The sequence below is a fragment of the Leptosomus discolor genome, chromosome 3 (assembly GCF_034619465.1).
Source record: "Leptosomus discolor isolate bLepDis1 chromosome 3, bLepDis1.hap2, whole genome shotgun sequence".
In the NCBI taxonomy this organism is placed as follows: Eukaryota; Metazoa; Chordata; class Aves; order Leptosomiformes; family Leptosomidae; genus Leptosomus; species Leptosomus discolor.
Window position 1 is genome coordinate 79,776,605 of NC_141393.1, and position 26,368 is coordinate 79,802,972.

Genomic DNA, 26,368 nt, shown 5'->3' on the forward strand with positions numbered 1-26,368 from the left:
ATATAAGCCAAAGCACATACTTTTTGCAGGTTTAAGCCAGGGTATGAGTTGTTCTCTAACTTCCTTTGTTTGGTATCTCACTGATCTCTGCACTTGTTTCTTTGTCCAGGAAGAGGAATACGGATTCTAGACATTTTGAAAGATGGGGAGACCCTCACTTCTTTCTTGCTGGAAGATGTTGGCCTCCCAGATATTGTTGTCTTCCAGCTTATTAATGCTCAAGTGCGCCCTGAACAGGTAGGTAGAGGGTAACAGCTACCAAGCTGTTATCCATGCAGAATGCAGTGTCTTGGGGTGTGCATGCAAAGTAGCCTCAGTGAGGGCCTTGTGCCCAGAATACCTGCTGCCTTCTAGGTTGGTTGTACAACTTCTCCCTTGTTTTTTTTGTGAATCGAGATGAAGAGGTGTTTGTTTGTCTTTAAAAAACATTTTGAATATACACAAAATATCTATATTTGCTTCAATGCTGCTGTTGCTCCCAAATAATGAGCATCAAGAAATGATACTGCTAAGCAATGCATCCGTCCCCATGAATAAAGATTTCACTCAAAAGCATAAGGTAGCTGTGCATTCTTTTGAGACGACAGTCCTGGTGAATAGCAGCAGAGAACTGTCTGAGGTTCTTAAATTAACATTTAAATTCTCTGCCCCAATGTCAGCAGAGTAATATGGTGGCTTTATGGCAGTCTCACGTGAATTAGTGGGAGTGGAGAAGCAGACCCACTTCCTTAGATTCTGATTGAATAATAGATCTGCTCAGAAAATTCAGCGTGAAAACTGCAGTTCAAATCCCTCCTGAAGCAGCTAAGCAGAGGGCTGTGTTTGACCAAGTCCAGGCTGTCTCTGCCTCTGCATGTACTGGTGGCTGGGAGCTTTGCGAGGAATGTTGTATTAATGAATGAAAGTTGCTGAATCAGAACTCTGGAACAATTTCTATGCTGCATTAGTGTGTGGGTGGAAGCAAGTGAATAATTGAGGCTGAAAGACACAATTCCTCTTTTTCATTGCCACGTGAAACACAAATGCTGGAACTGTGTGTGGCCAGAAAGAGGGAGGGCATTAATGAACCTGCCTGCAGTTCTTTTTGTGCACCACAGGTTCCAGCTGGTGTGACTGGTAGCCAGATTACTTATCAGCTGTATTCTTGGTTAGTATCAGGGGAAGCCATCCCCTCTCCTCACTTTGTCATGAAACAATACCAGAAGACCATACCAAAGCCAGTGTCAGCTGATACATCCTACTTACTTTCATATCTCCTTGTCAGCTGAGATGGTGAAAATTTGCTTCCTTGCTGCTCATGACAAGAAGAATATATACAGATGTCCTGCTGGGTTTCTCTTTCCCTTTTCATCCCTAACCTCTTCTTTGTCAGAGATCTGCTGCGCCAGGAGGACTGTGTGCTGCTGTTAGTCTCTGCTAGCTCCCCAGTGGCATTCATTGATCTCCTGTTAAAAACTCTGCCTGACAGTGTATGCAGGACTGAAGTTTTCTACACCATCACCAAAAGCATGGTGGAAACCCGCTGGAACGTGGTGTCTTTCTGCTGTGTTTTCTGTGCTGATGTAGAAAGAGATGTGGTTCTCTTTATGCTGGAAATTAAAAGAACCTGATCACCAGTTAGAGAGGAAGCTGGAGGAGACCTGGTGTTATGTGCCACTTTTGCAGTCCTCCATAAAGTTTTCTTGTTAACAGTAATCACAGGGATACAAGATCATCTCACAAGAACTGATTTGCAGCTGTGAGGAAAGAAATTGCTGTGAATACTTCCTTCAGGAGCAACTGAGGCAGAAAAACTAATCTTGTAATTCTCAAAAGACCACAAGAGAATTCTTTTCAATAGGAATTGAATACTTGATCTATGGGAGATAAACCGCCTAATTCCTGTAGACCTTCTTGATAAGCAAGTTACTCGGGCTGGACTTGGTTGAGGTAGAAGTTGTGGAGCCGTGACTAGAACCTAGATCTGTGGCCATCTTGAGCCTCAGCCGTGACAGTTCATCTCTGGTTCTTCATGCTGCTCTACCCTCCGTTTGTCTGCGTATCGCTGTACACCCTCTCCTCCTGCTCTGATGGCACGGAGCTGATCAGCCTGAAAGCAACTTGTTTACAAGAGCCTGACTGTTGCCAACAGCTGGCTGCAGATCTAGGTCTGAGCCGCCTGGGAGTGCAGGAAATGACACACAGAGCTGAAAGCTAAACCTGATCAAACAGCCAACTAGCTGAAAAAATAATTTGGACTTCGTCTTGCCAGCTTTGGCCAAACGGTGACACATTGATTAAAAAAAAAAAAAAAGTATTGAAGTTTTCCTCTGAGGGCCTGCTTTTTTGAGTCACTCTAAGATAAGGATAAAAGTCTGATGTTAAAACACAATAAGAAGTTCAGGAAAGATTGGCAACAGCCCACCCTACCGGAAAAATTGGAAGGGCGGAGGTTTGATGTTTTTCTAATCCCATCTGTTCATGAACGTTCTTGAATTGCAGTTACAGTTTGTAAATAACCTCTTTTTTTTTTTTTTTTTAATGTGTTTAATCCTTCTCAGTGATGTTAATGTCACAGTTTCCTCCTTTCACAAGTCAAAACAAGGTTCCCAGGCTGCCTGCCTGTGCAGCTCTGTTTCACTGCAATTCGCGCTGGATGACCATGCCAGATGAGGCGTATGTGGTTAAAAACCGCTGTTATTTTCACACACATCCCCAGGACATCAGTGACTGAGCAAATAAGCAAATTCTTTCACTGACATAAAGTCAGTTAAATCCAATTCAAATGTTCCAGTTTGAGGGAGGGCAGGGGGGTAGACAAAATACAGACCTTTCTTCCCCTGCCTTTCCTATTCTGGATACGGACTTTCCACAGCCGCCCTTGCAGTTGTTTTGGTAGCTGCTGACATCTGAAGCACCTAATGGAAGAACTCCTGAAGGTTGAATCCACTCTCCAAAGCAACTGAATTATTTTTTTTCTCATTCCTCTGGGTTTTTAAATATTTCTCTTTGCAGGCACCACCAAACAAGCCTCAGCTGCTGACCAGATTTACAGATTTGCAGATCTAAGGTTTTGATAATATTCAGAATCTCTTAGATGGCCTCATTAATTTGCTTAGATAGGAAATAAATGTGTACCCGTGTCTGACCTGGTATAGGTGTGGTGTGTTTGTTTTGGTCCAAATGTCTTAGACTGGAAAGCTCAGCAGATTCTTTTTCTAAAGAAAATTATATTTTGTGCAGATTTTGATTATTTGGTTTTCTATGCAGCTTATTAAATTAATTAGCCTCATGATATTGCATCAGTGCATAGTTCTTGTTTGTCTGAAAGTCTGCGTTAGTCACAAACACAGCAGGCATTTACAGTCATCAGTGTGTTCTGAGCTTTTGTCTTTACAATTAGTACTGTGAAAGGAGATGGATGGACAGAGGATGGAAACATTAGTTTATGAGCTGTTTCCAGTGCTACTTTTTTTTTATATTGCCATGTATTCTGTCTATTATAAAGCAAGTAGAACTGAATCATAGACTACAAAGAGTATTCCATTATGACGATATAAATCCCAGATAAATCTACTGATTTCTGTGGAGTTATTCTGCATTTACATTGGTTTAACTATAAACTAATCTGTTCCCTGTGGTTAAACACTAAAGATAATAGTTGTTTCTTTTCTGTTCCATGTTTCTATTAGAAGTGGTAATTAGTGGATGGGTGTGGTTTAATGTAAAATGTCTTTGTAAAGCCTGGTTGTATGGCTGTGCACAGCGACAATGAATAATGGCCGTGGGGAAGCATTGGGGTGGAATAGTCATAGCTGAAATAAAATGCTGAGGGAAATCAAGCTTGAGAATCAGTGGAACTGGCCTTTTTCTCTTAGAACAACTGACAGCAAATATAACTAGCCTAAACACAAAAGGTAGAGTGATGTGGCACCATTGGTTGGTCCTGGGGAAATACTTTCAAGCAAGCCATAGCTGTCCCTCCTTAACCATAAGGATGGGTGGCATGGCATCAGGCGTGCTTAGATGACAGGGAGAAAGGGAAGAAGACTCACAAGAACTTTTGCAATGGAAGGACGAATCAGTCATGAGAAGAGGAAAAACGTGGCTGAAGGCAAGGTGATCCAACATAACATCAAGTGAAGGTGGTTCAAGAGTGGATGTATCAGCTGACCACATCCTTCTGCCATTCATGAAAATATTAGCAGGGGCTGATATCAAGGTGTCCACTTTTGATAAATCTTTAATTGTTCCCGAGCGGTATGAAGGTTTCACAACAGTTAATGAAACGTTATTTTTGGTTACAGTTTGCTTACGGTGTCCCTAGCTTGACTCTGAAGGACATTGCTTGCAGTCAGGTGCTCCTGGACCGCTTTATTATCTTCAGCAGCCGAAGAGGTCTCTCTTCTGTGCACAAGGCTATGTGTGCCTTGTCCCAGGAAAGCCTACAGAGAGTAGAAGATGCCTTGTACGCAAATGTTGATTTCTTTAAGCTATTTCAGCTGGTGAGTATTAACACAACTGTCCTGCCTTATGTTGTAATTTTTTTTGGCTGATACTTCATTGCCCTTCAATAATTTTCTTTGTAATACATCACCAATGTTCCACAAGGTCTTTGTTTATTTACCCCTGTAAATGTAAGGTTAGGGATGTGTGATCATTAACCTACCATCAGCAGGACACTAACAGTTCTGAGTATGCTTTGGGATGAAAGAGATGAAATTCACAGTACAGCAGAACTAAAAGATTCAAATGCGGTTTTAAAATCAGAGTATGTGTGGAACTATTAACTGGTCTTTCCAGTCTGCGTAGCAAAACAGTGTGTGGCAAGACCTACAGAAACCTCGCTGAGGGTTCTGCAAATGCCTCATACAGCCCATCCTGTCTTTGCTCCATCCAGCAAGCCAGAATTTTACACCGGAGTCAAAGCCACAATGCAGCTTGAGTTGGGATAGCCATATGAACCTTTTAAAACAAAAACAAAACCAAAAGCAAGCAAACAAACAAAAACAAACAAAAAACCCACAAACAAAACAAACCAGCCAGTTGTTCTGGCTTTCATCACTCTTTCTATAGAAGCTTTTCCTTACCTCTGTTCGTTTTCATTGCCCTTCTTTGTGCTGTTCCTGTTTCTACTGTGACCTACTTGCCATAAATTAACCACTGTAACCTTGGATCAGTATGGAGATATTATGCCATTTTATATGTATAATTATTTGTTATTACTTATGTTATTATATATTTAAAAGTAATATTAATATATCTATTTATTTTTATATATAAAATGGCATACTGGTGGGGGCGCTTTTTGCTTTTGTTCTCTGTTCTTTTCCTAGTATTTTTCTAATACTCCATTTGTATTCTGCACACTGAGCTGGCACCTTCAGAGAACTATGCATAAAGACTCCAAGGTCTCTTTCCTTATGGTAGCAAACTTAGAGCCCATCACTGTGTATACGTCTTTTGTGTTTTCCCCATGATCATGACTTTGCATTTTATGAATTTAAATGAATTTAATTTGCTGCTTTTCACCTTGTAGCTTAACATCATGAGACCATGACCTTGTCAGTTTGCTGTATACAGCAGGCAGGATATGTGAGCCGCTGCTAAAGTTACGTAGAAAGTATTGATCGAACTTTTCTGCCACAGCAGTTTAACATTGTGATTAATTTAACATGGATTTTATTCAGCTTTGAGTTGCTCAGAACTGGGAACAGAGGATGCCAGAAGCTTTAATTGACACACCAGACAAATTACTGTTTGATTATTGTAGCATTGACAGTCCTTCGTTGTGCCCACGTGATTTTGCCAATCCTGATGAGAATCTGTAGTCAGCTGATGAAAGCTGCTATTTTCCATTTCTAAAAGTATACTCGTGTATTTTCATATATCTGGTGCTCGCTAGAAGTAACAGGGAATTAATGCTACAAGACTTCCAAGACAGGTTTTCTTTAAGTGGTTCTTTAATCCCATATTGCAATTTTGGGTGGAGATAAGCAATCCTTCACTAAGCACAGACCCATTGCTGAAACAGCTGCTTGATCAGTATCACCACGTGCACTTGATTTTCTTCACTCTTACACTGTCAGTCCCTCTCTATTTCATGGTCTTCAGGCTGCAGTGGTATGGTACAACCAATCGCGTACCAGAATTTGCTTTTGCAGAGCTCCTTGTTTGAGTAGGGCTTAATTTAGGATGGGCAGCTGACTGTGGATTCCAGGACTGGACCTTCTATTGTTGGAAAGAAACTCTTCAATGTTTATGCTCTTCCTTTTTTCATGACACGATACTCACTTCCAGTGTATATGAAAATAGTTGGATAAATGTTTGGGGGAAAGCTTTCATCCTCCTCTGTGCTTAGGATCAATGAACATTCCCAACTATGCTCTGGTCAGATGAGAGTGTATTTGTATTTAGTGTCTGACGATCCTGTCTCGCTTGTGCTTCTAGAGAACATGAACTAGCTGAGTACAAATTCAGTTATTTTAGGACATTTCTATTAAGACCTGATTCATACTGAACACCTCCTGCAAGAAATAATATTTAGGAGCAAACATGTGATTTTGCCTCTATTTCTCTTTTCTTTTCCTCTAGCGACAAGAAGGAGGTTCTTAACTCCGTATTTATCCCAGGCTTTTCTCTGGTTTGCTTCAGATTGTTTACAATACCTGTTGCTCACAGTTTCAAAAGGCCAGGTTAAGGCAAGTGCTTCAAGAGTCCTATGTAGTCTTTGCAGGGACTGGTTCCCTTTAAGGGGTCAAAGGAAAGGAGTATTTTGAAGCGTGCTTCCTGCCTGAACTAGAAGTGACAGATCACAACATGCTAACATAAGCTTTCCATAAAAACTCTTGCCAGGTACCTACGCAGTGCAGCTGTCTTAACCAACTACTGACTGAAAGGAATGGCAGGGGATCAGCAGCGTGTATAGCTACACAAGTTTTGGGGAAGTCTTTTTAGGGGCTTATCTTGTAAATATTACAATCTAGCTATCTAAAAGTCCACTTTATATTTTATTGTAATACCAGAAGAAATAGATGTCTGAGAGCCTCGGGAGTGCTGACTCCAAGCGCACGTGTGATTCTTTAGACAGCTGACAAAGAAGGGTGCAGTGATGGAAGCAAAGTGGTATGTGACAGCAAGCCATGGCATCACCTGTTTCTTAAGAAGCCAGTGATAACTAAAGTGTTCACTTCTGCTGGAAAGGCCATTTGGCCAATCTGCAGGAGCCTGGAGCAGTAATGGTTTCTGTCAGATCTGACAGACAGTGAGGACCAGACTGTCTCCAAAATGAGGAAATCTCTCGAGCGTAAAGTACCACCAGTTATTTACCTCCATGGCAAACGGTAGCTTCTGTATTACAACCTTTGCTAAACTCAGAAGTTACCAAGAGTCTGTACATTGCACTGGAAGACTATCCTCTGCGAGAAGCAGCTTCTCAGAAATCCCAGTTCCTGCGTTCCTCCTCCATTTTTGCACCTTTTGGCATGGCAGGCTTAGATAAGCAGAACAAATCCCAAGCTGTATTTTCAGTGGCCTGTGGCTGTTTCAGCCTCATATTAGTAAGAACACTTAGACAGGCTGCTGTGTGAGCCTGCACATGGGTACTGGATTTGTGGTCCCACAAGACAGGCTTACCAGACTCGCTGTTCCAAATAATTCAAAAAGTACTTGAACTAAAGAGATGCCGTTTGGATTTTCTTCTCTCAGTGTAATAGCTGTTGTCATGTAGAAAGTATACACAACTCATCTGTATTTCTGGTGTATACACAGCTTCCCACTGTGTTGGACAGGAACTCACCAGGTGCTGACCTGAAGGCCTGGGGGAAGGTGCTGTCTAACGTCTCCCAAGCAGTGCAAAAGGTAAGTGGTCTAATAATAGATGACATCACTTTTCTGGGTAGGGCATAGTCCTCCTTTTCCTTTGTTCTTTTTATGTTCCAGTTACCTGCTTTATCAGAAAGAAAATTGACTTGTTTGGGAAGAGCCGATTCCTTAGAAATTCATTCTTCTCTCCTTACAAAATAAATGTAGACATAAGCATTAGCAATTATGCAGCATGCTTTTTTCTTCAGAAAAGTCGTGAGAGAACAAGAACGGAAAATGGTGCCTGTGACCAGGACAGAGGAGATAAAAGGGTGAAGTTCTGACTGCATCCACACTTTACTAGTCTGGGCACAACTGAGACCTCACCAGATACTTACCTCCTCTGAGGCTTGCAATTAACAAAATCTTGTCTTACTGCAGCTAGCCAGGAAGCCAAGCGTTCAGGACCTTTTGATAGTTCTGCAACCACTTGTACAAGATGGAAGGCCAGAATCCTTAGGCCACTTGGTGAGCTCTCTGTCTGATCTTTTCTGTGGCTACGCAGAAGGAGGTGGATCCAGAGTGCTTTCCTTCAACTGGTATGAAGACAATAACTACAAAGCTTTCCTGGGGATTGACTCAACAAGGAAGAAATCTAGTTATCTTTATGACAATACAACCAGTAAGTTTTTCCACCAAACCATTACAGAGGCTGTAGACAGGTGTAACATGCTAGAAGACCACTGTTGCTTTTATAAAATAACATTTTTAATTGGTTGATTCAGAAAATTAGAGACAGGTGAAATGATTTTACTTCATACTTGCTTCATAACTGGAAGCAGAGAAGCTCAGAACTGACAGAAATACGCATTTGCTTTCAATATGAAGGCATAAACATTGTCGTGATCATAATTAAGACAGTCCCTCTGTCTCATCTTCTAATATATGCTACTGGTATCAGGAAGAACTAGATGCTTCTGAAGAAGGTTCAGGAAAATACAGTACTGCTTTCTGAAATTACTTTTCTCCAAGATAATGTTTTTTTAAAAGTCTCTCAACTTGATTGATGGCCTGGAGCACAGCAATTTTAAAATCTCTCCTTTTAAATAATACTCAATTTGATACATGGCAGCTGTTCTATTCCTGCTTAAAATACGTATATTTTGTAGCGGTAATGTTCTACAGCATAATTAAATCCTACGTAGAAAGGATTTCAATTTACCAGTTTTTGTTGCTTTAATTTCCTGACTTATCTTCTTTCTATTTCAATAGGAGAGAAGGCAAAGAGGAACCAATATTATCTTTTCTACCATTCATTAGTTTATCTTTTTATTATGTCCCCTTCTGTTTGCTCTTTAGATTTTCTGTACATTGAGACCACCAGCAATTTTTTCTGTACTAACAGCTGTATTATAGCTGGTAGTAGATTTCTGTGCCCCTTTTGCTATGAGAGATATGGTTGCAAAGTACAGGTGAGCACTTTGCCTGCAGAGAGACTTACTTTTCACTGTTGGTGTTGATACTTGGCTCTACTTATGTCTGAACCTTCAAAAGACCTGTAAAAGGCCCAATACTCCATTTCTTCAGCCAAGGAACAAGATAGTTGAATGCTATCCAAGTAAACTAATTCCTCCATAGCGCTGGAGTAAGATAGAAATATTAACATTAAAATGTTTAGTTCTAAACTATTGTAGGATCCAGTTCTGAGCTGTTCTGGAGTTTAACATCTAAGCCTGCTGGATCCCCAGTCCCAGTAGTTTATACTGTGTAAGAATTATCCACTAATAGGAGAAAAAATAGCTTTCTGTCAGTATTGACTACAATACAAATGAGCAAAGTCATTAGGAGAAAAGCGATTAGAGCTCAAAATTGTTCAGTGAGATCTGAGCTGTCTAGTTTCCTTCCATTTGAAATACCTTATAAATAAGAGCAGCTTTCAAATGGTTAAATTTATTTATGTTTGCTCTTCCAATTCCCATGGTGTCTACTTTACAACTCCGATATCTACTTAACAGTCTTTTCCATCTAGTCAGACGTTGTACTTCTACATTGCAGAATGTGCTTAACACATGCAGATTCAAAATGCTTTAAACTGTCCATATTGCCAGCAAAAAGCCCTGCAGGACGTTATGTATCACAGGATTTGAGTAGGGTTATGTAAAGACTGTCTTTCTTTCTGTCTTTAGCACCCTTTTGTAATGCATTGATCCAGAACTTGGAAGCAAACCCTCTAACCAAAATAGCCTGGATTGCTGTGAAGCCCCTGCTGATGGGAAAAATTCTCTTTGCTCCTGATTCACCTTCTGTACGGCGAATCCTAAAAAATGTAAGAAGTTCTGAAGTACAAAATTGTGTATTTCTAAAAAACTGCATCCGAAGAAACATCTTTTGAAAAATAGTGACCCAGCTACCTCAACCTAATCAGATTTTCTTCTCAGAACTTCATTTGTTCTGGTGGTCATCAGAGGAGGGTCACCTACTCTTTGTTTAGAAAACAGGAGGCAGATCTTCACTGATTCATCCCATCTTGGTCCACACTACATGCCTCTTCCAGCTCAAGTAGCCTTTTGTTGGCATGATTCCGCATTTACACTAGTAAAAATAGTAATATATAAAAATATATTTTACGGATGTAGGAACATCAGCAGCTCTGTGCCAGTAAATATTTAAATGGGGACAGTTACAAGGCTTGAACGGGCTCAGTGAAAGACTACAAACCGATAGCAACATCTTGGTTTAGTATTATATATGTTGAAATGATAAATAATTTTCATGTCATGAAAGTAGGATGGAGTCTGGACTCTTCATCTAAGTGCCCAAGTTGGGTGAAATGAAATCTGAGCAGTTAAATCAAGGTTCCACAGGACCTAGGTTTTGGCCACCTCGTAACCAACAATTCACTTGCTCTCAACATCCATGTAAGGCACAGAAGAACTGCTGCTCATAGTTCACACAGAAAAGCATCAGACTTACAGCAGCCCAACATTTCAAATCTTAACTAATATCTTAACTATGAGAGTATCTGTCGTCTTCAACTCCCTCCCATTTATTCATCTACCCACACCATCATCTTTCTTTTCAGTTCTTAATGAAGAGAAATAGTCAAGGGGAAAAACAGAAGAAGAAGTCATTCTACCTAAAACCCAAATATTTGAAGGAATTTAAATTAACTGGAGTTAATGTGGACTTGTTTTTTCCATTACATATACAACAGAAATGTATCCTAAGTGACTTTGATTCCAATTGGATTTTACAAATTCTTTTCCTAAGGGATTATTAACATTTCTGTTGTTTTAACAAGTTTATTAAGTATCGAAGGTAAAAACTACAACATTTCTAAGTTGCAGGTTTCACTGTCACGGAATGGCTGGATCATAAATTCTGTTTGTTTATCTCCTTAGCTTTCTAACAGACGTTTCTGCTGTTTTACTCCTCAGGCAAACTCCACTTTTGCGGAACTTGAACGCCTCAGACTGTTGACCAAAGCTTGGGAAGAAATAGGACCTCAGCTGTGGTACTTCTTTCAAAACAGCCTGCAAATGAATATGATCCGTGTATGTTATAACTTAGCAGGGATAAGTTACAGCAGCCTTTCACCATCCTTTGTTTTTATTAAGACAGAAGAGAATTAATTTGGAAGGTTTGGCTGGAAGCGCAGCCTTTGCAGCAAGGAACCTCTGACCTTTAAGGTTGTTGATTTGGTTACTGGGCTTAGTTTGAAGGCCAGTCTTAGATGTGTTACAGCATCTCTGTGACAAAAACTCAGATCTGGCAAATGGCTTCTTAAAGACAGCAATCACTGCTTCCCTGTCTCTCCAAAATGTCCTTCAAGAACAGACAATTGGATTTTCTTGGGTTCTGCATGGGCAAAGGCAGTAGGACCATGTTGTTGCTGGGCTCAGCACTTTACTACCTTAGGAAACTGTTGATTTCCACATCCCTTAGATCTGACATTGATCAGCTGCAGGTGACATCCAAAGTTAAAGTTTATAAAGCAGTTCATACTAGAGAAAACATTTTATTTCCACACTCCTCTATATTAGATTAGACATTTATTATATTTATCCTCTTGCTTATAAGGAAACAATGCAATAAATAGTCAAGGATGAATTTCTTTTCATCCATTCTTCAAGTCTCATGTCCAGTTCAGCTACTCAATTGCCCATTTATGAAGTTAATTCCTTAGCATACCCTTTTGTACTACTTCATAGCTCAGAGCGAGCTATGGAAATGGAAACCCTTCTAGCTAAACGGCATGTGAAGAGGATCATTGTAGTGAAGCTGTCCTGGTGTGTTCCTCAGGACTCTCTGAAGCACCCTACAGTGAGGGACTTCTTGAACAGCCAACTGGGTGCTGAAGGTTTAACAGCTGAACATATCATCAACTTTCTCCACAATGGGTCTCCGGAGAGCCGGGAGAAAGGAATGGCAAACTTTGACTGGCGGAACATCTTCAGTGCTGCAGACCGAGCTCTGCGTTTGCTCAGTCAGTATCTGGAGGTAAGGGCAGCACTCCCACTGCTGGGAATAGTTGTAGAGAATATCTTAGAGCAGGGTAGGCAGTGCTTGGGGTCTGCGGCAACAGACAAGAAGGTTGAAATCATAAGACATCTTAATTTGTTTCAGATTTAATCTCCATTTAAAATCATGTTTTTAAAATAATACAGCAGTACAAGAGCATGAATACTTATTGTGAAAAAACCTTCAATTTCATGATCCCCAGATCCCGTATTCAGAATGTTGGTTGAATGTCTGAACATGCTTTGATGCCAAGAGGCAGAAGGTGAATGCAAAACCTCAAGTAAAAGTTTTTTTGCAAGTACTGATAACTAACAGGCCACTGATTTCAGCAAGACCAGTCCCCTGTCATGTTTTTAAGCACCTGATCAAAATTCCATTGAAACCAGTGAAAATATTGCCACTTGTTCTGTAGCCACTTCTGACAAGATGCCTGTGTCTCTTTCCTGGAATCTGTAGCCCCCTTCTCTAGGTGCTGTGTTTTTAGTGAGGCTCTCTGAAGCTTTTTTGATAGACACAGCGCAAAAAGTGAGGTGAAGTTTCATTATGTAAATAAAAAATACTTAAAACGTAGATGAAAATATTAAGCTATTGCAAAAATACTTTGGAAGATACTTTGAGTAAGGTTACTCTGGTATGGGCAGATGACTTACTGGTGAGTTCATCAGACTAAGTCCAGTGCAAAAAAGGTTATATCTTTTTAGAGGTCTAGGCAAACTGCTGCATCCATTCCTTCCCAGAGCTGAGTAAGTGACACCAGGAAGTTTTTAGGCGTGGGCTGGGTTTTTTTACTCTGTATATTTCTGACTGCAGGTAGAGATGTGTTTGGAACTGGACCTGAGAAGGAATAAATTGTTGCTAAGTTAGATAAATGAAATGCCAACTCTTCTTTGTAAGTTTATGAGCCCAGGCAGAACTAGTAGACCCTACAATGTTGCAGATTAACTCTGAGAGTTTAAAAAAACTATTGCTTTTGGCAATAACATTAACACTTGGGGACTCAACACTTGGCATATGAGGGTCAGGATCTTTATAGAGATTAACTACCTCTTACAAGCATCTCTGAAATAAAAGTAAATAATCAGTTGTTATTTGATGGTTAAAGAAGCTAAGCCTCAAACTCGCAGAAAAAAATTGATGCTGGTGCTAGTCAGCACAACCCAGCCCAGCTCTCTTAATTCCAGTCCAGTTCAGTCTAAAAGACCATTCATCCCCTGCAAGAAGGCAGGAACTGAGAGTTTATCTGCCATCCTATAGCTATTGCAAGAGGCAACAATAAAGCTTTTGCACAAAGCTCTGCTGATTCTTCAATGATCTTTTTACATCATGTTAGCAGAATTATTTCTTACTCAAGCTGAGTGAAATGTATTGCTTGCAGCAGGTCAGTGCTGGAACATCTACAAAATTAGGGCAGTTACTGTACCTGGTAATAGATCTTTGTGTTCTAAAGTTCTTTGTAATGAGCTTATTCTTTTAAGTCTGCTGCTTACAGTGAGTTGTTAGCATTTGACAGTGTTTTCACACTGTGCCCAGCACAATGGGAACAAATAGCTCCCTTTGAGGGACACCCTACTCCTTACCATAGTATGCAATGAGGAGAGGTGTGCTGCCAGCAACTCTCTTTGGAGACTCCAGGCCTCTGCTGCAAGTTGTGGTGTGCAGCTGTGAATCCCACAAAATATGCCGTGGCTGCTCATCCTCACCCCTCCAAGAATTTCCTGTTCTTCCCTTTGGTTACCTTAGGCCACAGAACAGCAAAACTGTTTGGGAGAGCTGCCTAGTCACCTGCTTATGCTTATTATTTTCTCGTTTTGTCTTCAAATCTGTTCTTAGTATTTTAGTTTTGGTTTTCCAGTCTTCATTGGGCCATTTTAAATTCTTAAATAATATCCAAGAGAAGATCTGAAATAATTTTCCTCAAATGGTTGCTGAATGAATTTTGATATAGTGGGGTTTAAGCTGTATTGCAATTCACTGAAAAAAGCCTAAGTAGAGCATACAGCCTTTGTTTCAAATGCAGTTAGTGTTAAAAGAAAGAAATTCTAGCTTTTGGCTAGTAGATTACAATATAAAATCTCTTTTCACTCTCAAATTGTGTGAATTATTGGTGTCTTAGCCTACATTCTTATACAAACTTTGATTTTTATTCTGCTCACAAAGAAGATCTGTAAGTGTTTGTGTGCTCTGTTTTGAACACTTGCTGCTTCCTTGACTGGACGCCTTGATAAGAGCCTATACTGCTCCTCAGCCCAGTCCAGACACTGTTTGTTCTGCAGTGAAAATCTAGACCGGTTCAGTTGTCTGTCAGTACTTTGCCAGTGCCGTTCCCACAGATTCCCCTGGAGAACTACAAGCGTTCTTCTGCAGCTGCAACAGGTACCTTGAAAATAATTCCTCAGAACAAAGAAACAGCAAATAGTCCTCCAGACACTGCAAAAAACACAGTTTCACAGCAGGGCTTTGCTGTGGAAACACTGACACTTTGGCAAGAACTAAACTGAGTTCCAGAACTCAGTTAATTATGTGGGATAAACATATCCCAAAAAAAAATTAATATACAACCTGAGCCATCAGTCTAATTTGATTTCTCTTCTGGCATACAAACCAGAAAGTTTTTCGGCCTTATTTTGCTTTCTGATATGAAACTCTGCATAGTTTAGTTTTGTAAAGCAAACTAGGGGAACAAACACTTGGAAAACACCAGGAAGAGTAAAGCTGCAAGACACTAAAGTTACCAATTTAAGCTCTGTTTTGTTTTGCTGCCAGTTAAAAATGTTTTTTTATATATAAACTGTTTTAAAGGAAACAGCATGATTTATCACAGGTAAAGGTTAAATAAGGGAGTCTTTAAGATATCTGCCCATTAAATAACAATTTGCCTATATAAGCACTTTGTTGTGCAGTAATTTTTGATTATTGACCTGCAAGAGATGATAAAGAAGACAAGGTCAAACGAGTTAGTCTCCTGGAATTTTATGAAGCGAGGTCATTCAATAAGTATCTTCCCAGTCCATCAGGGGGTTAAATACTACTTCTCTCTGGTAATGTCTCACCAATTCTGAAGGATGGAAGCTAAATATACAAATATAAGCCTGTAATTTTACAGATAACTGATGAAAGAGTTTGTAGCATTCAGTCTTTTTGTCTTCCAGTGCCTGTTAGGTAGGAGTTAAATGGGGAGACATAACTTAGATTTTGATGACTTGGTGTGTTGTATATGGAGTGATAATAATACATTTCACAATAATGACAGAGACTAAGAAAGAAGGCAGTTTGCTGTGAAGGGTAAACTACATTTTATTACTGAGACAACCTAAGCATGTCAACTTAAGCCAGCAGGTTAATCACATGTCAGAATTCAGTGGGAGCACAATATTATCAGTAAGATTAATTGACTAGTTGACTGGCATTAAACAGGAATAAAAGCCTAAATACCTAAGCAACCTTAAGATTCAAATTTATGCTCTGACTTTCCCAGCGCTTCACTTGACAAAGTGCTTTTCAGCTGAAGTCCATGTCTAATGTGCTTTTCTTGTGGATCAGTCATCCTTTAGCTCCCTGGTGTTCGCTCAGGCGCTTCCTAGGCTGAAGAAAATGTCCCGAAACTTGAAAAAGGATAGTGTTTTGATTTAGCTGGACTACTAAAAACTTCTCATGACCAGATTTATTTTGTAGCTGAGATAATTTTATCTCCTGGATGCAGACTGTGGAGACAGTTCTGATATTGGGAATTCATCTGTGCTGCAGCTTTAGCCCTTCCAATTCAGGTATTTGCCTTTTTGAGGGAACCTTCTAAGTATAGTCCAAGTGGCAGAGTTCACGTTTCTGTGGCTGGATGATTACAGTGGCTTAAATATATTTTAAAATTTTTGTCATTCTATCGAATTAGTAAACATGGCACACAGACCATAGGCTGTGGCTGGCTGTATTGTACTGGCTATACGTTTTGTACAGGTACACCTAAATTTTCCCTGTCATACTTAAAAGCAGCTCCTGCTTTAGTGGCCACCCTTGCTTGATATCTTACTTGTCAGGGTGGATGTTTCTTGAGCTTGGAGGAGGCAATTCTTAAATACCAGGAATAAGCTGCTTTCAAAATTATTCCACCCACTCGCACTGACCACAGCAGTGCTAAATTTGAGGTTTACAGTTCTTTTTAGGGAGAATGATGTTTCTGAGCTTGTAGTGGTAACACTGTGTGTTTTGAATTTGTCATAAGAATTAGACTAAAAATTTGGAAGCTTTCAGGAAGGAGGAGAGAGTCAACTTTTAACAGTTTCAGTATAAGCTTTTAAAGCTGAAAATAGCAACTACTTCAGATGAGCCTACCTCTCTTTTCTGCTTTCAACCACTGATGTTTGCTTTAATATATACTTCTTACTGGTTTATTCCTATGCGATTTTTCTCTTTGTGATTATTTCTAGTGCTTGACCTTGGATAAATTTGAAGGTTATCGCGATGAAACTCAACTGACTCATCAAGCCCTTCATCTGCTGGAGGAAAACAAATTCTGGGCTGGTGTGGTTTTTCCAGACATAGAGCCTACAAGCAGCAGTCTTCCACGACATGTGAAATACAAGATCCGGATGGACATAGATGCAGTGGAGAAAACAAACAAAATCAAAGACAGGTAAGTGATAGTTCCTTCTCAGTTCTTGCCTGCCACAGCATGAATATGAGAGACATAAGGACGTTAGAGCCTGCATTTGATACGTGCATGAAATCCAACTTCATTGGATATTCATCAAGAGTTGGTATGTAATGCAGTGCAGAATCCATCTCCAGTTACCAGGTACTGACACGAGTGAGATCACTCTTGTGACAGGCCAGGCAGGGGGCAGGTGCATGGATGCATGGCAAAGGGAATGACTCTGCTCAGAATCTACTCAGTAACTTGCTTAAGCTTTTAGTGGGCTCCATTCCTGGGAAAGGCAGACAAGGAAGCCCTACGTAGATTGTGAGCCAGCTCTCTTTCGCCTGGACAGCAGAACTTGTCTGCTCTTCCTCCTCAAGTCCTCCTCAAATGGACTCGCTTAAAGAGATAGCAGAAATAATCTGTCAGGATTGTCTACATAGAGGAATACAATGGTGTCTGGTAGTTGCAATGCAGCTAAGCAGTTTAATCTCCTACAATAGTGTATTCCTAATACAATTATTGCTATTCTAGAAGGATTACTCTGCTACATGATTAATTTATGTACATTTTTGGCCAAAATTGCTGTTTTGTGTCAGTGTAGGAAATTAAAGGAAAGAGTAGAACCTTCCAACTCCTGTACTTTCTCAAGCAACGTGGTCTGACAGACCAAAATCTAGAAAAGACAACTCCAGGCAGTGCCCCCACAATTTCAGTAGCTGAGATTGATTGATTGGTTTCCCCCCTGCCCCTCCCCTAAAGCCACTGTTTACCCAAACGATTTCCATGTGAATTTTCTTTTGAGGTATTGGGATCCTGGTCCAAGAGCTGATCCTGTGGATGATTTACGTTATATCTGGGGAGGCTTTGCATATCTCCAAGACATGATTGAGCATGGGATTATAAAGACCCAGACCAACACTGAAGTGCCGTTAGGAGTTTATCTGCAGCAAATGCCATATCCGTGTTTTGTGGATGATGTGTGAGTAAAAGCAGTTTGTCTTAATTCTGGTCATTACTTGGATTGCTGGGTGTTTTAAAACTCTCAAGCACCAGTTCTAAACCTAGTCATAAGATACATATGGAAGAGCAGTAACTAAACCTTAACTGAATGAATTTGTTCTTTTCCTTATCCCGTCATAACCCAGACCCCAGGAGCTGCCTTTGCCAAGATTCTGCCCCTAATCCCCATCCTGGCCTTTGTTACATCCAGGCAAACAGTGTTCAGACCTAAACCAAACATAAAATACTGGCCCCTTAAAAGCAGCGGTTTTCTTCTGATTTTGCGTGTCACATAAAATTAAGGCCTTTTGGCCTTACTTTTCCACGCAACAATAATAACCTGACCTAAACCTTCACCTTGATTACAGCCAAGAAACTGTGTCAACAGGGCACCCCAACTATAGCACTTTGATCCCTAACAATGATCACCCTGGAACTACCCCTGTGATTACACAGGATCTGGCGAAAAGATGATCTTTTAAAAAGTTCTTATCTAATTAAAACTAAGCCTTGTGCTAGAGCATATGAGCAGTGCCTGTAGCAAAACTGAATACAAAGCACTGACCCGTGTTGGAACAAACTCTGCATCCTTCAGTTAACTGTGCAGAAAACATTGAAGTGTAGTAAGCTTCTTTTTCCTAATTACATCCCTAACATGCAGCTTTCTTCGTGTCCAAAGAATCGTTTCCCAAGGAAAAATTGAACAGAAAATGCTTGTCTCCATGGAGTTGGTACCTCTCCTGCTATCTCTGTCAGTCTTGAGGAATCGAACAACCCAGTCATTTCAAGTGCGTTACCAAACCCTAACCCTAGACTTAACTACATATACCAATACCCAAAGCTGTAGGGTTTGGTTCTTGAAGACACCTACAGACCTTGCAGAATCCCAAGACAGTTTAGGCTCTTGAAACTCTTTCTTTCCAAAATCCTAACCACATCCCTAAACAGGATTCTGTTTGTAACTACATGACTAGTATCTGCAGCCAAACTGGATATGTGGGATTGATTTCTGTTAACGTTAGCCCTCTTCCTTCCCTTGGGGGTGCTACAGTGTTCAACAATAACCTGGTGTTCTCTAACCTTCTCCCCAATTCGTGTCCATGGTTTTTATGCAGATTGGCTGGTTTTTGGCTTAAATCTCATATGAATCTAGCTAAGTATTCCAGGACTGCGGCTGCAGTTCATTGTTGCAGGTGCCAGGTTTCTTTCCCTGGTGAAGAGCAGAATAAAGAAGCTAAAGGAGAAAGAGGTGGTTTGTTGCTCTGTAACAAAAAACAAACCAAAGAGTCTGTGCTTCTGGGTGTGGAAATTTCAGGGCTACATGGAGGCAGAGGGGCTGTGGATGCTGTGACCCCCGTTAGCACTGCCTGAAACAGCACATGTGCTCCAGATTTTATGAAGTGGTGCCTCTTCCCTGTTCCAATGCCACAATCTGTGCTGCTGCCACTGTCTTGGCATGCATTTCACTCCAAAGGAAAAAAAAAAAAAACACTGTAGAAATCATTTCATATTTCTATCTGTGCTCTGTGCAGGCAAGTCCTGGTACTTCAGATAACGGCAGATTGCAGATATACATAATTTGACCTGTCATTCCTATCAGTCATTACCTGTTAATCTGACAAAATGTCACCCTGGCAAGCCTGCTGTTTATTTCCTCCCCACTGAGAATACTGCAGAGGCAGAAACCCCATCTGTGCAAAAGTTCTCTGAAGCATGCAGCAGGCACACACCGTTCGGGGCTGATATCCAAACCCGGTGATGGCCTCTGCAGGGAGCCTGCTGAAGTGAAGCAAGTGCATCCTCGTGATAAACATGTGTGCTGTGCTGTGCTGTGCATGTCCTGGTGCTGGGTTACATGTGTCCACCAAGAGGCAAAACCCAGTGTGCCCCAGGCCATGCCACAAAAGCATGGCTTTGTTTCAGCAAGTGTCAAGGGTTAGGGACCTGTGCTCAGATCAGGGAGAGTTAGGGACCCAGATTGCTCTTCAGGAATTTTTGGTGAAAAAGTGAGGACTTTACATTTGTTTTGACAACGGAGTAGCTGTGACAGCATATGGTAAAGCTGTAGTTCTGTAGGGCTCGGATTCAGGAAGCTTGAAGGGGTTTTGCTCCTTGTTGTTTTTAGCAGTTCTAAGCTTTTGGCCTTTAAAGAATCAAGTCCATTTGGTTTTCAGGGTAATTTGATTGAAAAATTGCAATCCCAAATTCATAGAAAGTGTTTTCAGCTTTTTCACCCCAAAATCTTTCTCACCCTGACGGCTTGCTTGGGGCAGTGCTTCACCAAGGAGCATCTGCCAGGGCTGAGCAGCCATAGAGTCTGCGGGGAGGGACAGAGAAAGGGAGCAGCGCCTTCATCGCAGTACGTGAAGGGCCAGCCACAGCAGCCTGTCCCAGCACTGTTGTTTTGGAACTGGTACTATGTGGGACAGTCCCAATGCATTCCCTGAGCCATGGTTTGCATGAACTTCAGCAGCCTTGCTGGCAGCATCTGGCGCTTTTAATGCTTAATTTGTTTAATTCTTCCACCAGTGAATCTTGGGAGCATAAAAAGACATTGACACTCCCAAATTGTTAACATTAACATATGCCTTAAAATATTCTTTGTACATCATAGTAAAAGCATTATGGCAATTCACTGTGAAGAGAGAGATGTATTTTCATGAATCACTACATGTTTTGTAACCTTCAGTAACCCTTAGAACCTCTTTGTAAAACAGAAATAACATTTATCAGTCTCGTGGGAGTGCAGCAACCATTAGTTCATTAATATTTAGGTTGCTTGTGAAGTTCAGTAGCAAGATGTTACTGATGTTTAGACAGAATTTCCAGTCCCATGTTTAATAAACACATTCTTCCCCACTGCTTTTCCTTTTTATTCTTGCTTTGCATCTCAATATTTCCCTGGTTTACCTAAATTTAATTCATTTCTCCCTTCTTGCTTTGGTAGCTTCATGATCACCTTAAACCGCGCCTTTCCCATCTTCATGGTGCTAGCTTGGATATATTCAGTGTCCATGATTGTGAAGAGTATAGTGCTGGAGAAGGAAATGCGTCTGAAAGAGGCTATGAAGAACAGGGGTGTAACTAATGGGGTGATTTGGTGCACTTGGTTCCTAGACAGCTTCGTCATGATGGCTGTGAGCACGTTCCTCCTCACAGCAGTGATTATGGTAAGGATTGCCGCTTTGGAACTCGCTGTTGTGTTTGCGCTGCTGATACCAGTTTGCTGTTGAGAAAGAACAGTAGCCATTCGTAGGGAAATGTGAATGGCTGGTGGCTGTTCTGATGGCAGCACGTAGCAGGCACGTTCTGCCAAGCAGACCTCATGGCATCATCAGCCCTTGGCAGAGACAGAAAGATAAATTCACTAGTGAGATTTATTGTGAGATCCCCCACGGAACAATACATCAAGCTGATTACTCTCTATATTGTATTGCCTGTAGACAAGGCAGCTCTCCAAATAAATAATAATTGTTGCTTTAAATAGAAGGGATCAGAATATGAAGAATTTTAATCTTGTAATTCACCATATGTGATTCAATTATAATATTCAGTGCTTGCCTGTTTAGAAATTATGCCACTATTTCAATGAAAAAAGAAACTGCAAGGACAGGACTTTCAGGACAGCCTGAAAAAAAAAAAAAGAAAAAAGCCCCTTTTGCCTCTGTGACTCAAAACTGTTGTAATTTTTATAACTTCTCAGGACAGTTTGGATGTTGTCTCTAAGGACGGCCTCTTATCTCTGTTACCTGAGAACGAAGCTCCTCCAAGCTGCCATATTTAGTTATATAAATCTGTAGCATTTTGATGAGGAAGAATGCTCTTGCGTGTTTTCTGATGTGGAGAACTGGTATTGGTATAAATGCATAGTTAGGTTTCAATACACTCTATTTTATCAGCCTGCCCTGAGTTTTTCAAGTTCCTTTTGGTTCCATTAGAGCTTGGGTGGATAGAGAAGCTTGCTTTATTTGCTGCACTGGTTTAATTAAAAATCAGGAGGTAGTTAATACCAGAAAGGAATGTGCTTTTACCTATAATTCACTTCCTTTGCTGGATTTCACTGTGCCAGTGTGAGGCACCTTTGTAAATATGTTCTTATGAGAGCTCGTATTGCTGTTGATAAAGAAATCAGTCTCAGAGGCCCAGTGGGATGTTGCAACAAAGTTGAGACCTATTTACAGCCTTATGGACCTATTTGAGCCCTATATAAGTCTCAAAACAAAGTTGAGCCTAATAAATAGGTCTCAACATTATTTTTTAGGAGTAAATAGATAATCAGCAGCAGTCCACGCTCTTCTTGAGAGGGAGCATTTAATCTACAAAAGCTCTAAGGAAGAAAGGTCAATAAAAGTTCACCCAGTGGGTTAGCTAGTACACAAGGATCTCTGAGAAACTGCACTCGGATTCCTCAGCTATGACACCCTTCTGGTGTTTGAATATCATTTAGGCACAGAACCTTTATAGCTTTCCTGTTGTTTTTTTTTCTGTCACTGTTTAAGATGCATTTTGTCAGGCTTCCTTACATTGTCTTTCCTGCACAACAAGCAAGTGGACTGAGGAGAAGATGAGACAAGATCAATGAAAATTTATTGTGATAGTTCAAAGAGTTTTATTTAAAATGTATGGATTTCCAAACAGGCCCATCTTGCTTGGAATCTGTTGTTTATTAGGACAGGGACAGAATGTCTGTTTTCAATCAGTTATGATCTTAATTCGGTCAACAAATATAAATATGAACTTCACAGCCCATTGTACTAACCTGAAGTCACGATCTAGGAGCAGGGATAAAGCTAGATGAAGGGTTTATTATTGTAATGAGCTCAGGTGTCGAAACAGTAGTGCCTGGGAGAGTTAGAAGTCGTATTAGGTAGGAAATACTTATTCCATGTTACATGTCAATAGCAATTCTGGCCTTTTCTGCTAGTTCAGCAAGTGGCAATACTTCTGAATTTTTCTGTTTTCCTTTTGCTTACAGAGCGGACAAGTACTACATTATAGCAGTCCACTTCTCTTCTTTCTGTTCCTACTGACATTCACCACAGCCACCATAATGCAGTGTTTCTTGTTCAGCACCTTCTTCTCCAAAGCAAATCTGGCAGCTGCCTGCAGCGGAGTCATCTACTTCACCTTGTACCTGCCCCACATTGTCTGCTTTGTCTGGCAAGACCGCATGACCGTTCATCTGAAGATCCTAGCAGTAAGCCTTTCACTGATTAAGTGGTAACTTTGAGTTCAAATTTTAGCTGCCCTTCTCACTGTGCGCATGTGAGTAACAAAGCACTGTGCACCTCTTCCTCTCTGCTTTTTTGATTCAGAGAGGGAGACCTCTGAGTCTCTTTCAAATAATTAGGGGTTGTAAGTGAATAAGCCTTTAGCAGGCCTAGTGACCAAGAGATATTTTCATGGCTTTTAGAAAACTCAATAAAACTTATTTTATTTTTTGAATGCTAGGAAATTAGGATAATGTTTGAAAAATTTTGAACGCTTCCTTTTAAGTCAAAGCAAATTTAACTACTGGTATGTTTAGTAGATACAAAGGCAATTCACAAAATGGGAACAGTTAACTTTCTCATGTGTTATAACTTAGTTAACAGGGTAATATCTAAGGATGAGAAGACCTCAGGTTCACGTTCCTTCTTTTCCTGAACATAGAGTTAGGATTTGAAAGCCAAGTGCCAAAGCTCTGAGAAATATCTTCCATTGAAGAAATTGTAGACATTCTCCATGCAGTGCTTCCTTGTTAGTTCTCTTCCATTATAGGTAAGGTACTTAACATTTCAGTGGAGCTGTAAACTTCTTGCTGTTTTTTGAAATGGAGCTGCGAGCTTACAAAATTACTCAGACTGATTTTCTGTTGCCCAATGAATCAGAAAGGGGAGCAGACGTTTGAATCCAGTCTCCCCATCTTTGCTGATCATTGTAACAACCTAGGTAAAAGAGAAGTACTGTCTTCTCTTCTTGCACTAGGAAAGACAATGACAAAGGAAAAAGAAAACAAAACACTTTAAAAGCTATAACTAAGTGTAAATATGGCTGTGACTCAGCTTTCTTAACTGATGTCCTATACAGATGTAGTCTATACCATTTTTAGTTCTAACAATTAAGGCCATAAAATGCAAAACTTGATCCTGTCATTAAGTCAGGAAATGAGTATGATTGGCCTCTGATATGTTCTGATTTGGGAAGAAATCTTGACACTAGCACACAGTCTGAGCATAAAGACAACTCTCTTTTCACCCTAAAGTGAAGGAGGAGGCATCCGTGTAAGAATGGATATTTGCTGGCCAGAAGCCCTGAATATTTTTCTCTATTCCTGATAAGTTCAGTCTTACATTTGTTGTTCAAAGTTAGTCCCTGAAGAAGAGCTAATTAGAAGGGATGGTAAGGAGTGGGTGTGCATGTGCAGGGGGCCTGAAGAAAAAAATAAAAATGTTTAAGGACAAGTAAAGTTATTGAACAATGAATGTATTTCTGAAAATCAAACATTTTTTACTTAACACTGTATGATAACGCCTCACTGAGAGTTGCTGTTGGGATCCCTCTTGTCCCTTCATTTTCCCAAGGTTCCTGACTGAACTGCATATCCTGTGAAACTGCACTGTATCGCTTCTTGCTCTGTTTTTGCAGTGCAACATTGAAGAGGATGTTTGGATGCTATACTGGTTTATTAGTTTGTTGTGTGAGAACCAGGTAGCAGACACACCAGGGGAGGGGATGGTTGTGGTTTTCCATATACCGAGCGTCTGGTCTGCTTTCTGTCTTGTTACTCATAGTGGCCCTGCCCCATACACTCGAGAAATCCTTTGTTTCTCCAAGATAGGCAGAGTGTACACTGCAAACTTCTAGATGCATCTGTAGTATTTTCTGAACAGAGATATTAATGGAAAAATACAAGCTGTGAAGGTTGCCTGGTAGGTAAAGAAAGTACAGCCAAGGACAAATTTAGTCTATTATGGCTAAATACTGCTTAGAATTGCTGCCATTCAGAGGACTAAACATGCCAGTCCAATACAAAAGTGAAACCACTCTTCCCTGATCATTTGTTAGGCATTATCAAGTTTTGAAGTCCAGTCCCTAAAGGTTGTCTTTTTTTTTTTGTGCTTGCTTTACAAAATGTCCCCCTGTCTGAATTGAATGTCATTTTTCCTGCATTCCAGAGTTTGCTTTCTCAAGTAGCTTTTGGCTTCGGTACAGAATACTTGTCACGCTATGAAGAGCAAGGTCTTGGCCTACAGTGGGGTAACATCAGAACCAGTCCCTTGGAAGGAGATGAATATAGTTTTCTTTTTTCCATTAAAATGATGCTTTTTGATGCTTTTCTCTATGGAATACTTTCCTGGTATCTTGATAATGTTTTCCCAGGTATGTCACTTCTTATTCATACAAAGTAGTGGTAGTTGATGTAAACTGTATTAGTCTAATCAGTCTCTGAGTATTTCTGTCAGAAAAAGAGTATTTGACATAGTAGACCATGAGTCTTACCCAGTATAGCACCACTGGTTTATTAAGGGCTTCCACTTTCCTCTCTTTCTTTTCCCTTTCTCCTATTTTAGTCCTGAAAAGAATGGAAAAGGAGGAATGAATGAGGAGGAGGATGTAGTTTCTGGTCCTGTTTTAAAATTTGAATAGAAAATAAATCTACAAAAATATCATCTGATAAATGCCAGTTTGCGTACACGTTTTTCTTTTGAGAAGTTTCAGCCATTTCGAGTGAGAATTTTTTCAATTTTTGAAAATACAGAAATAGCAGTTCTAGTTCACATATATACTGTGGCCACATTATGCCAACTGTTTCTTAAAGGATGCTGCTATTACCTGAGACTATTACCTGGGTAGCTGTGAAGGATCCTGTGTGGATTTATTTTATTTATTAGATGGGAATCCTGGTTCTAGTGTGAGTTCACAGAAGGATTTCCTTTGCTATCAATTACAAATTTGAGAAATTTCTTTGTGAGAAAACGCTTAGTCCTTGTAGCATAAATGGTTATCTTGCTTCCTATTGAATATTGTTACAGTATTATAAATGCAGACCCTTATGTTGTACAAGCAAGTGAGCTTTCTTTTCATTAATTTATTACTCCCACATGTGAACTGCAGTTCCAGGTTCCAGAATGTATTTCTTGGCAGATGACTATCTTTTTTCATGTTGTTTTTTTGGTGGTTTTTTGTTTGGTTTGGTTTGGTTTTTGGTTTGATTTGGGTTTTTTTTGCTTGAGTGTTTACTCAGAATTTGAGATTTTGCAGATTTTCTTCCTGTGAAGGGAAATTAATGATGGATAAGGTAAGATGGTGCTTGTCTGCACACTTCACTTATGATAGCTAATCCAAATCAAGAAAAGATAAGGATTTGTTAAGTGGTTTTAGATGTGTCTGAGGTTATTTTGCTTCAAAATTAAAATATGACCTTAAGTCTGCTTTGTTTATGTCCTTACT

General features: G+C 40.2%; 1 protein-coding gene across 1 annotated transcript in view; it reads left to right on the top strand.

Annotated features, from left to right (window-relative positions):
• Positions 1–26,368, top strand: part of ABCA4 (ATP binding cassette subfamily A member 4) — a 75,655-nt gene that overhangs the window by 10,263 nt on the left and 39,024 nt on the right. Inside the window, exons 5-16 of the mRNA XM_086462731.1 lie at positions 110–237; positions 4,287–4,484; positions 7,750–7,839; positions 8,224–8,464; positions 9,969–10,108; positions 11,220–11,336; positions 12,085–12,282; positions 16,725–16,930; positions 17,739–17,915; positions 20,883–21,105; positions 22,911–23,132; positions 25,093–25,297. Coding sequence (XP_086318857.1) covers positions 110–237; positions 4,287–4,484; positions 7,750–7,839; positions 8,224–8,464; positions 9,969–10,108; positions 11,220–11,336; positions 12,085–12,282; positions 16,725–16,930; positions 17,739–17,915; positions 20,883–21,105; positions 22,911–23,132; positions 25,093–25,297 — 2,145 coding nt within the window. The remainder of the gene's footprint in view (positions 1–109; positions 238–4,286; positions 4,485–7,749; positions 7,840–8,223; positions 8,465–9,968; positions 10,109–11,219; positions 11,337–12,084; positions 12,283–16,724; positions 16,931–17,738; positions 17,916–20,882; positions 21,106–22,910; positions 23,133–25,092; positions 25,298–26,368) is intronic.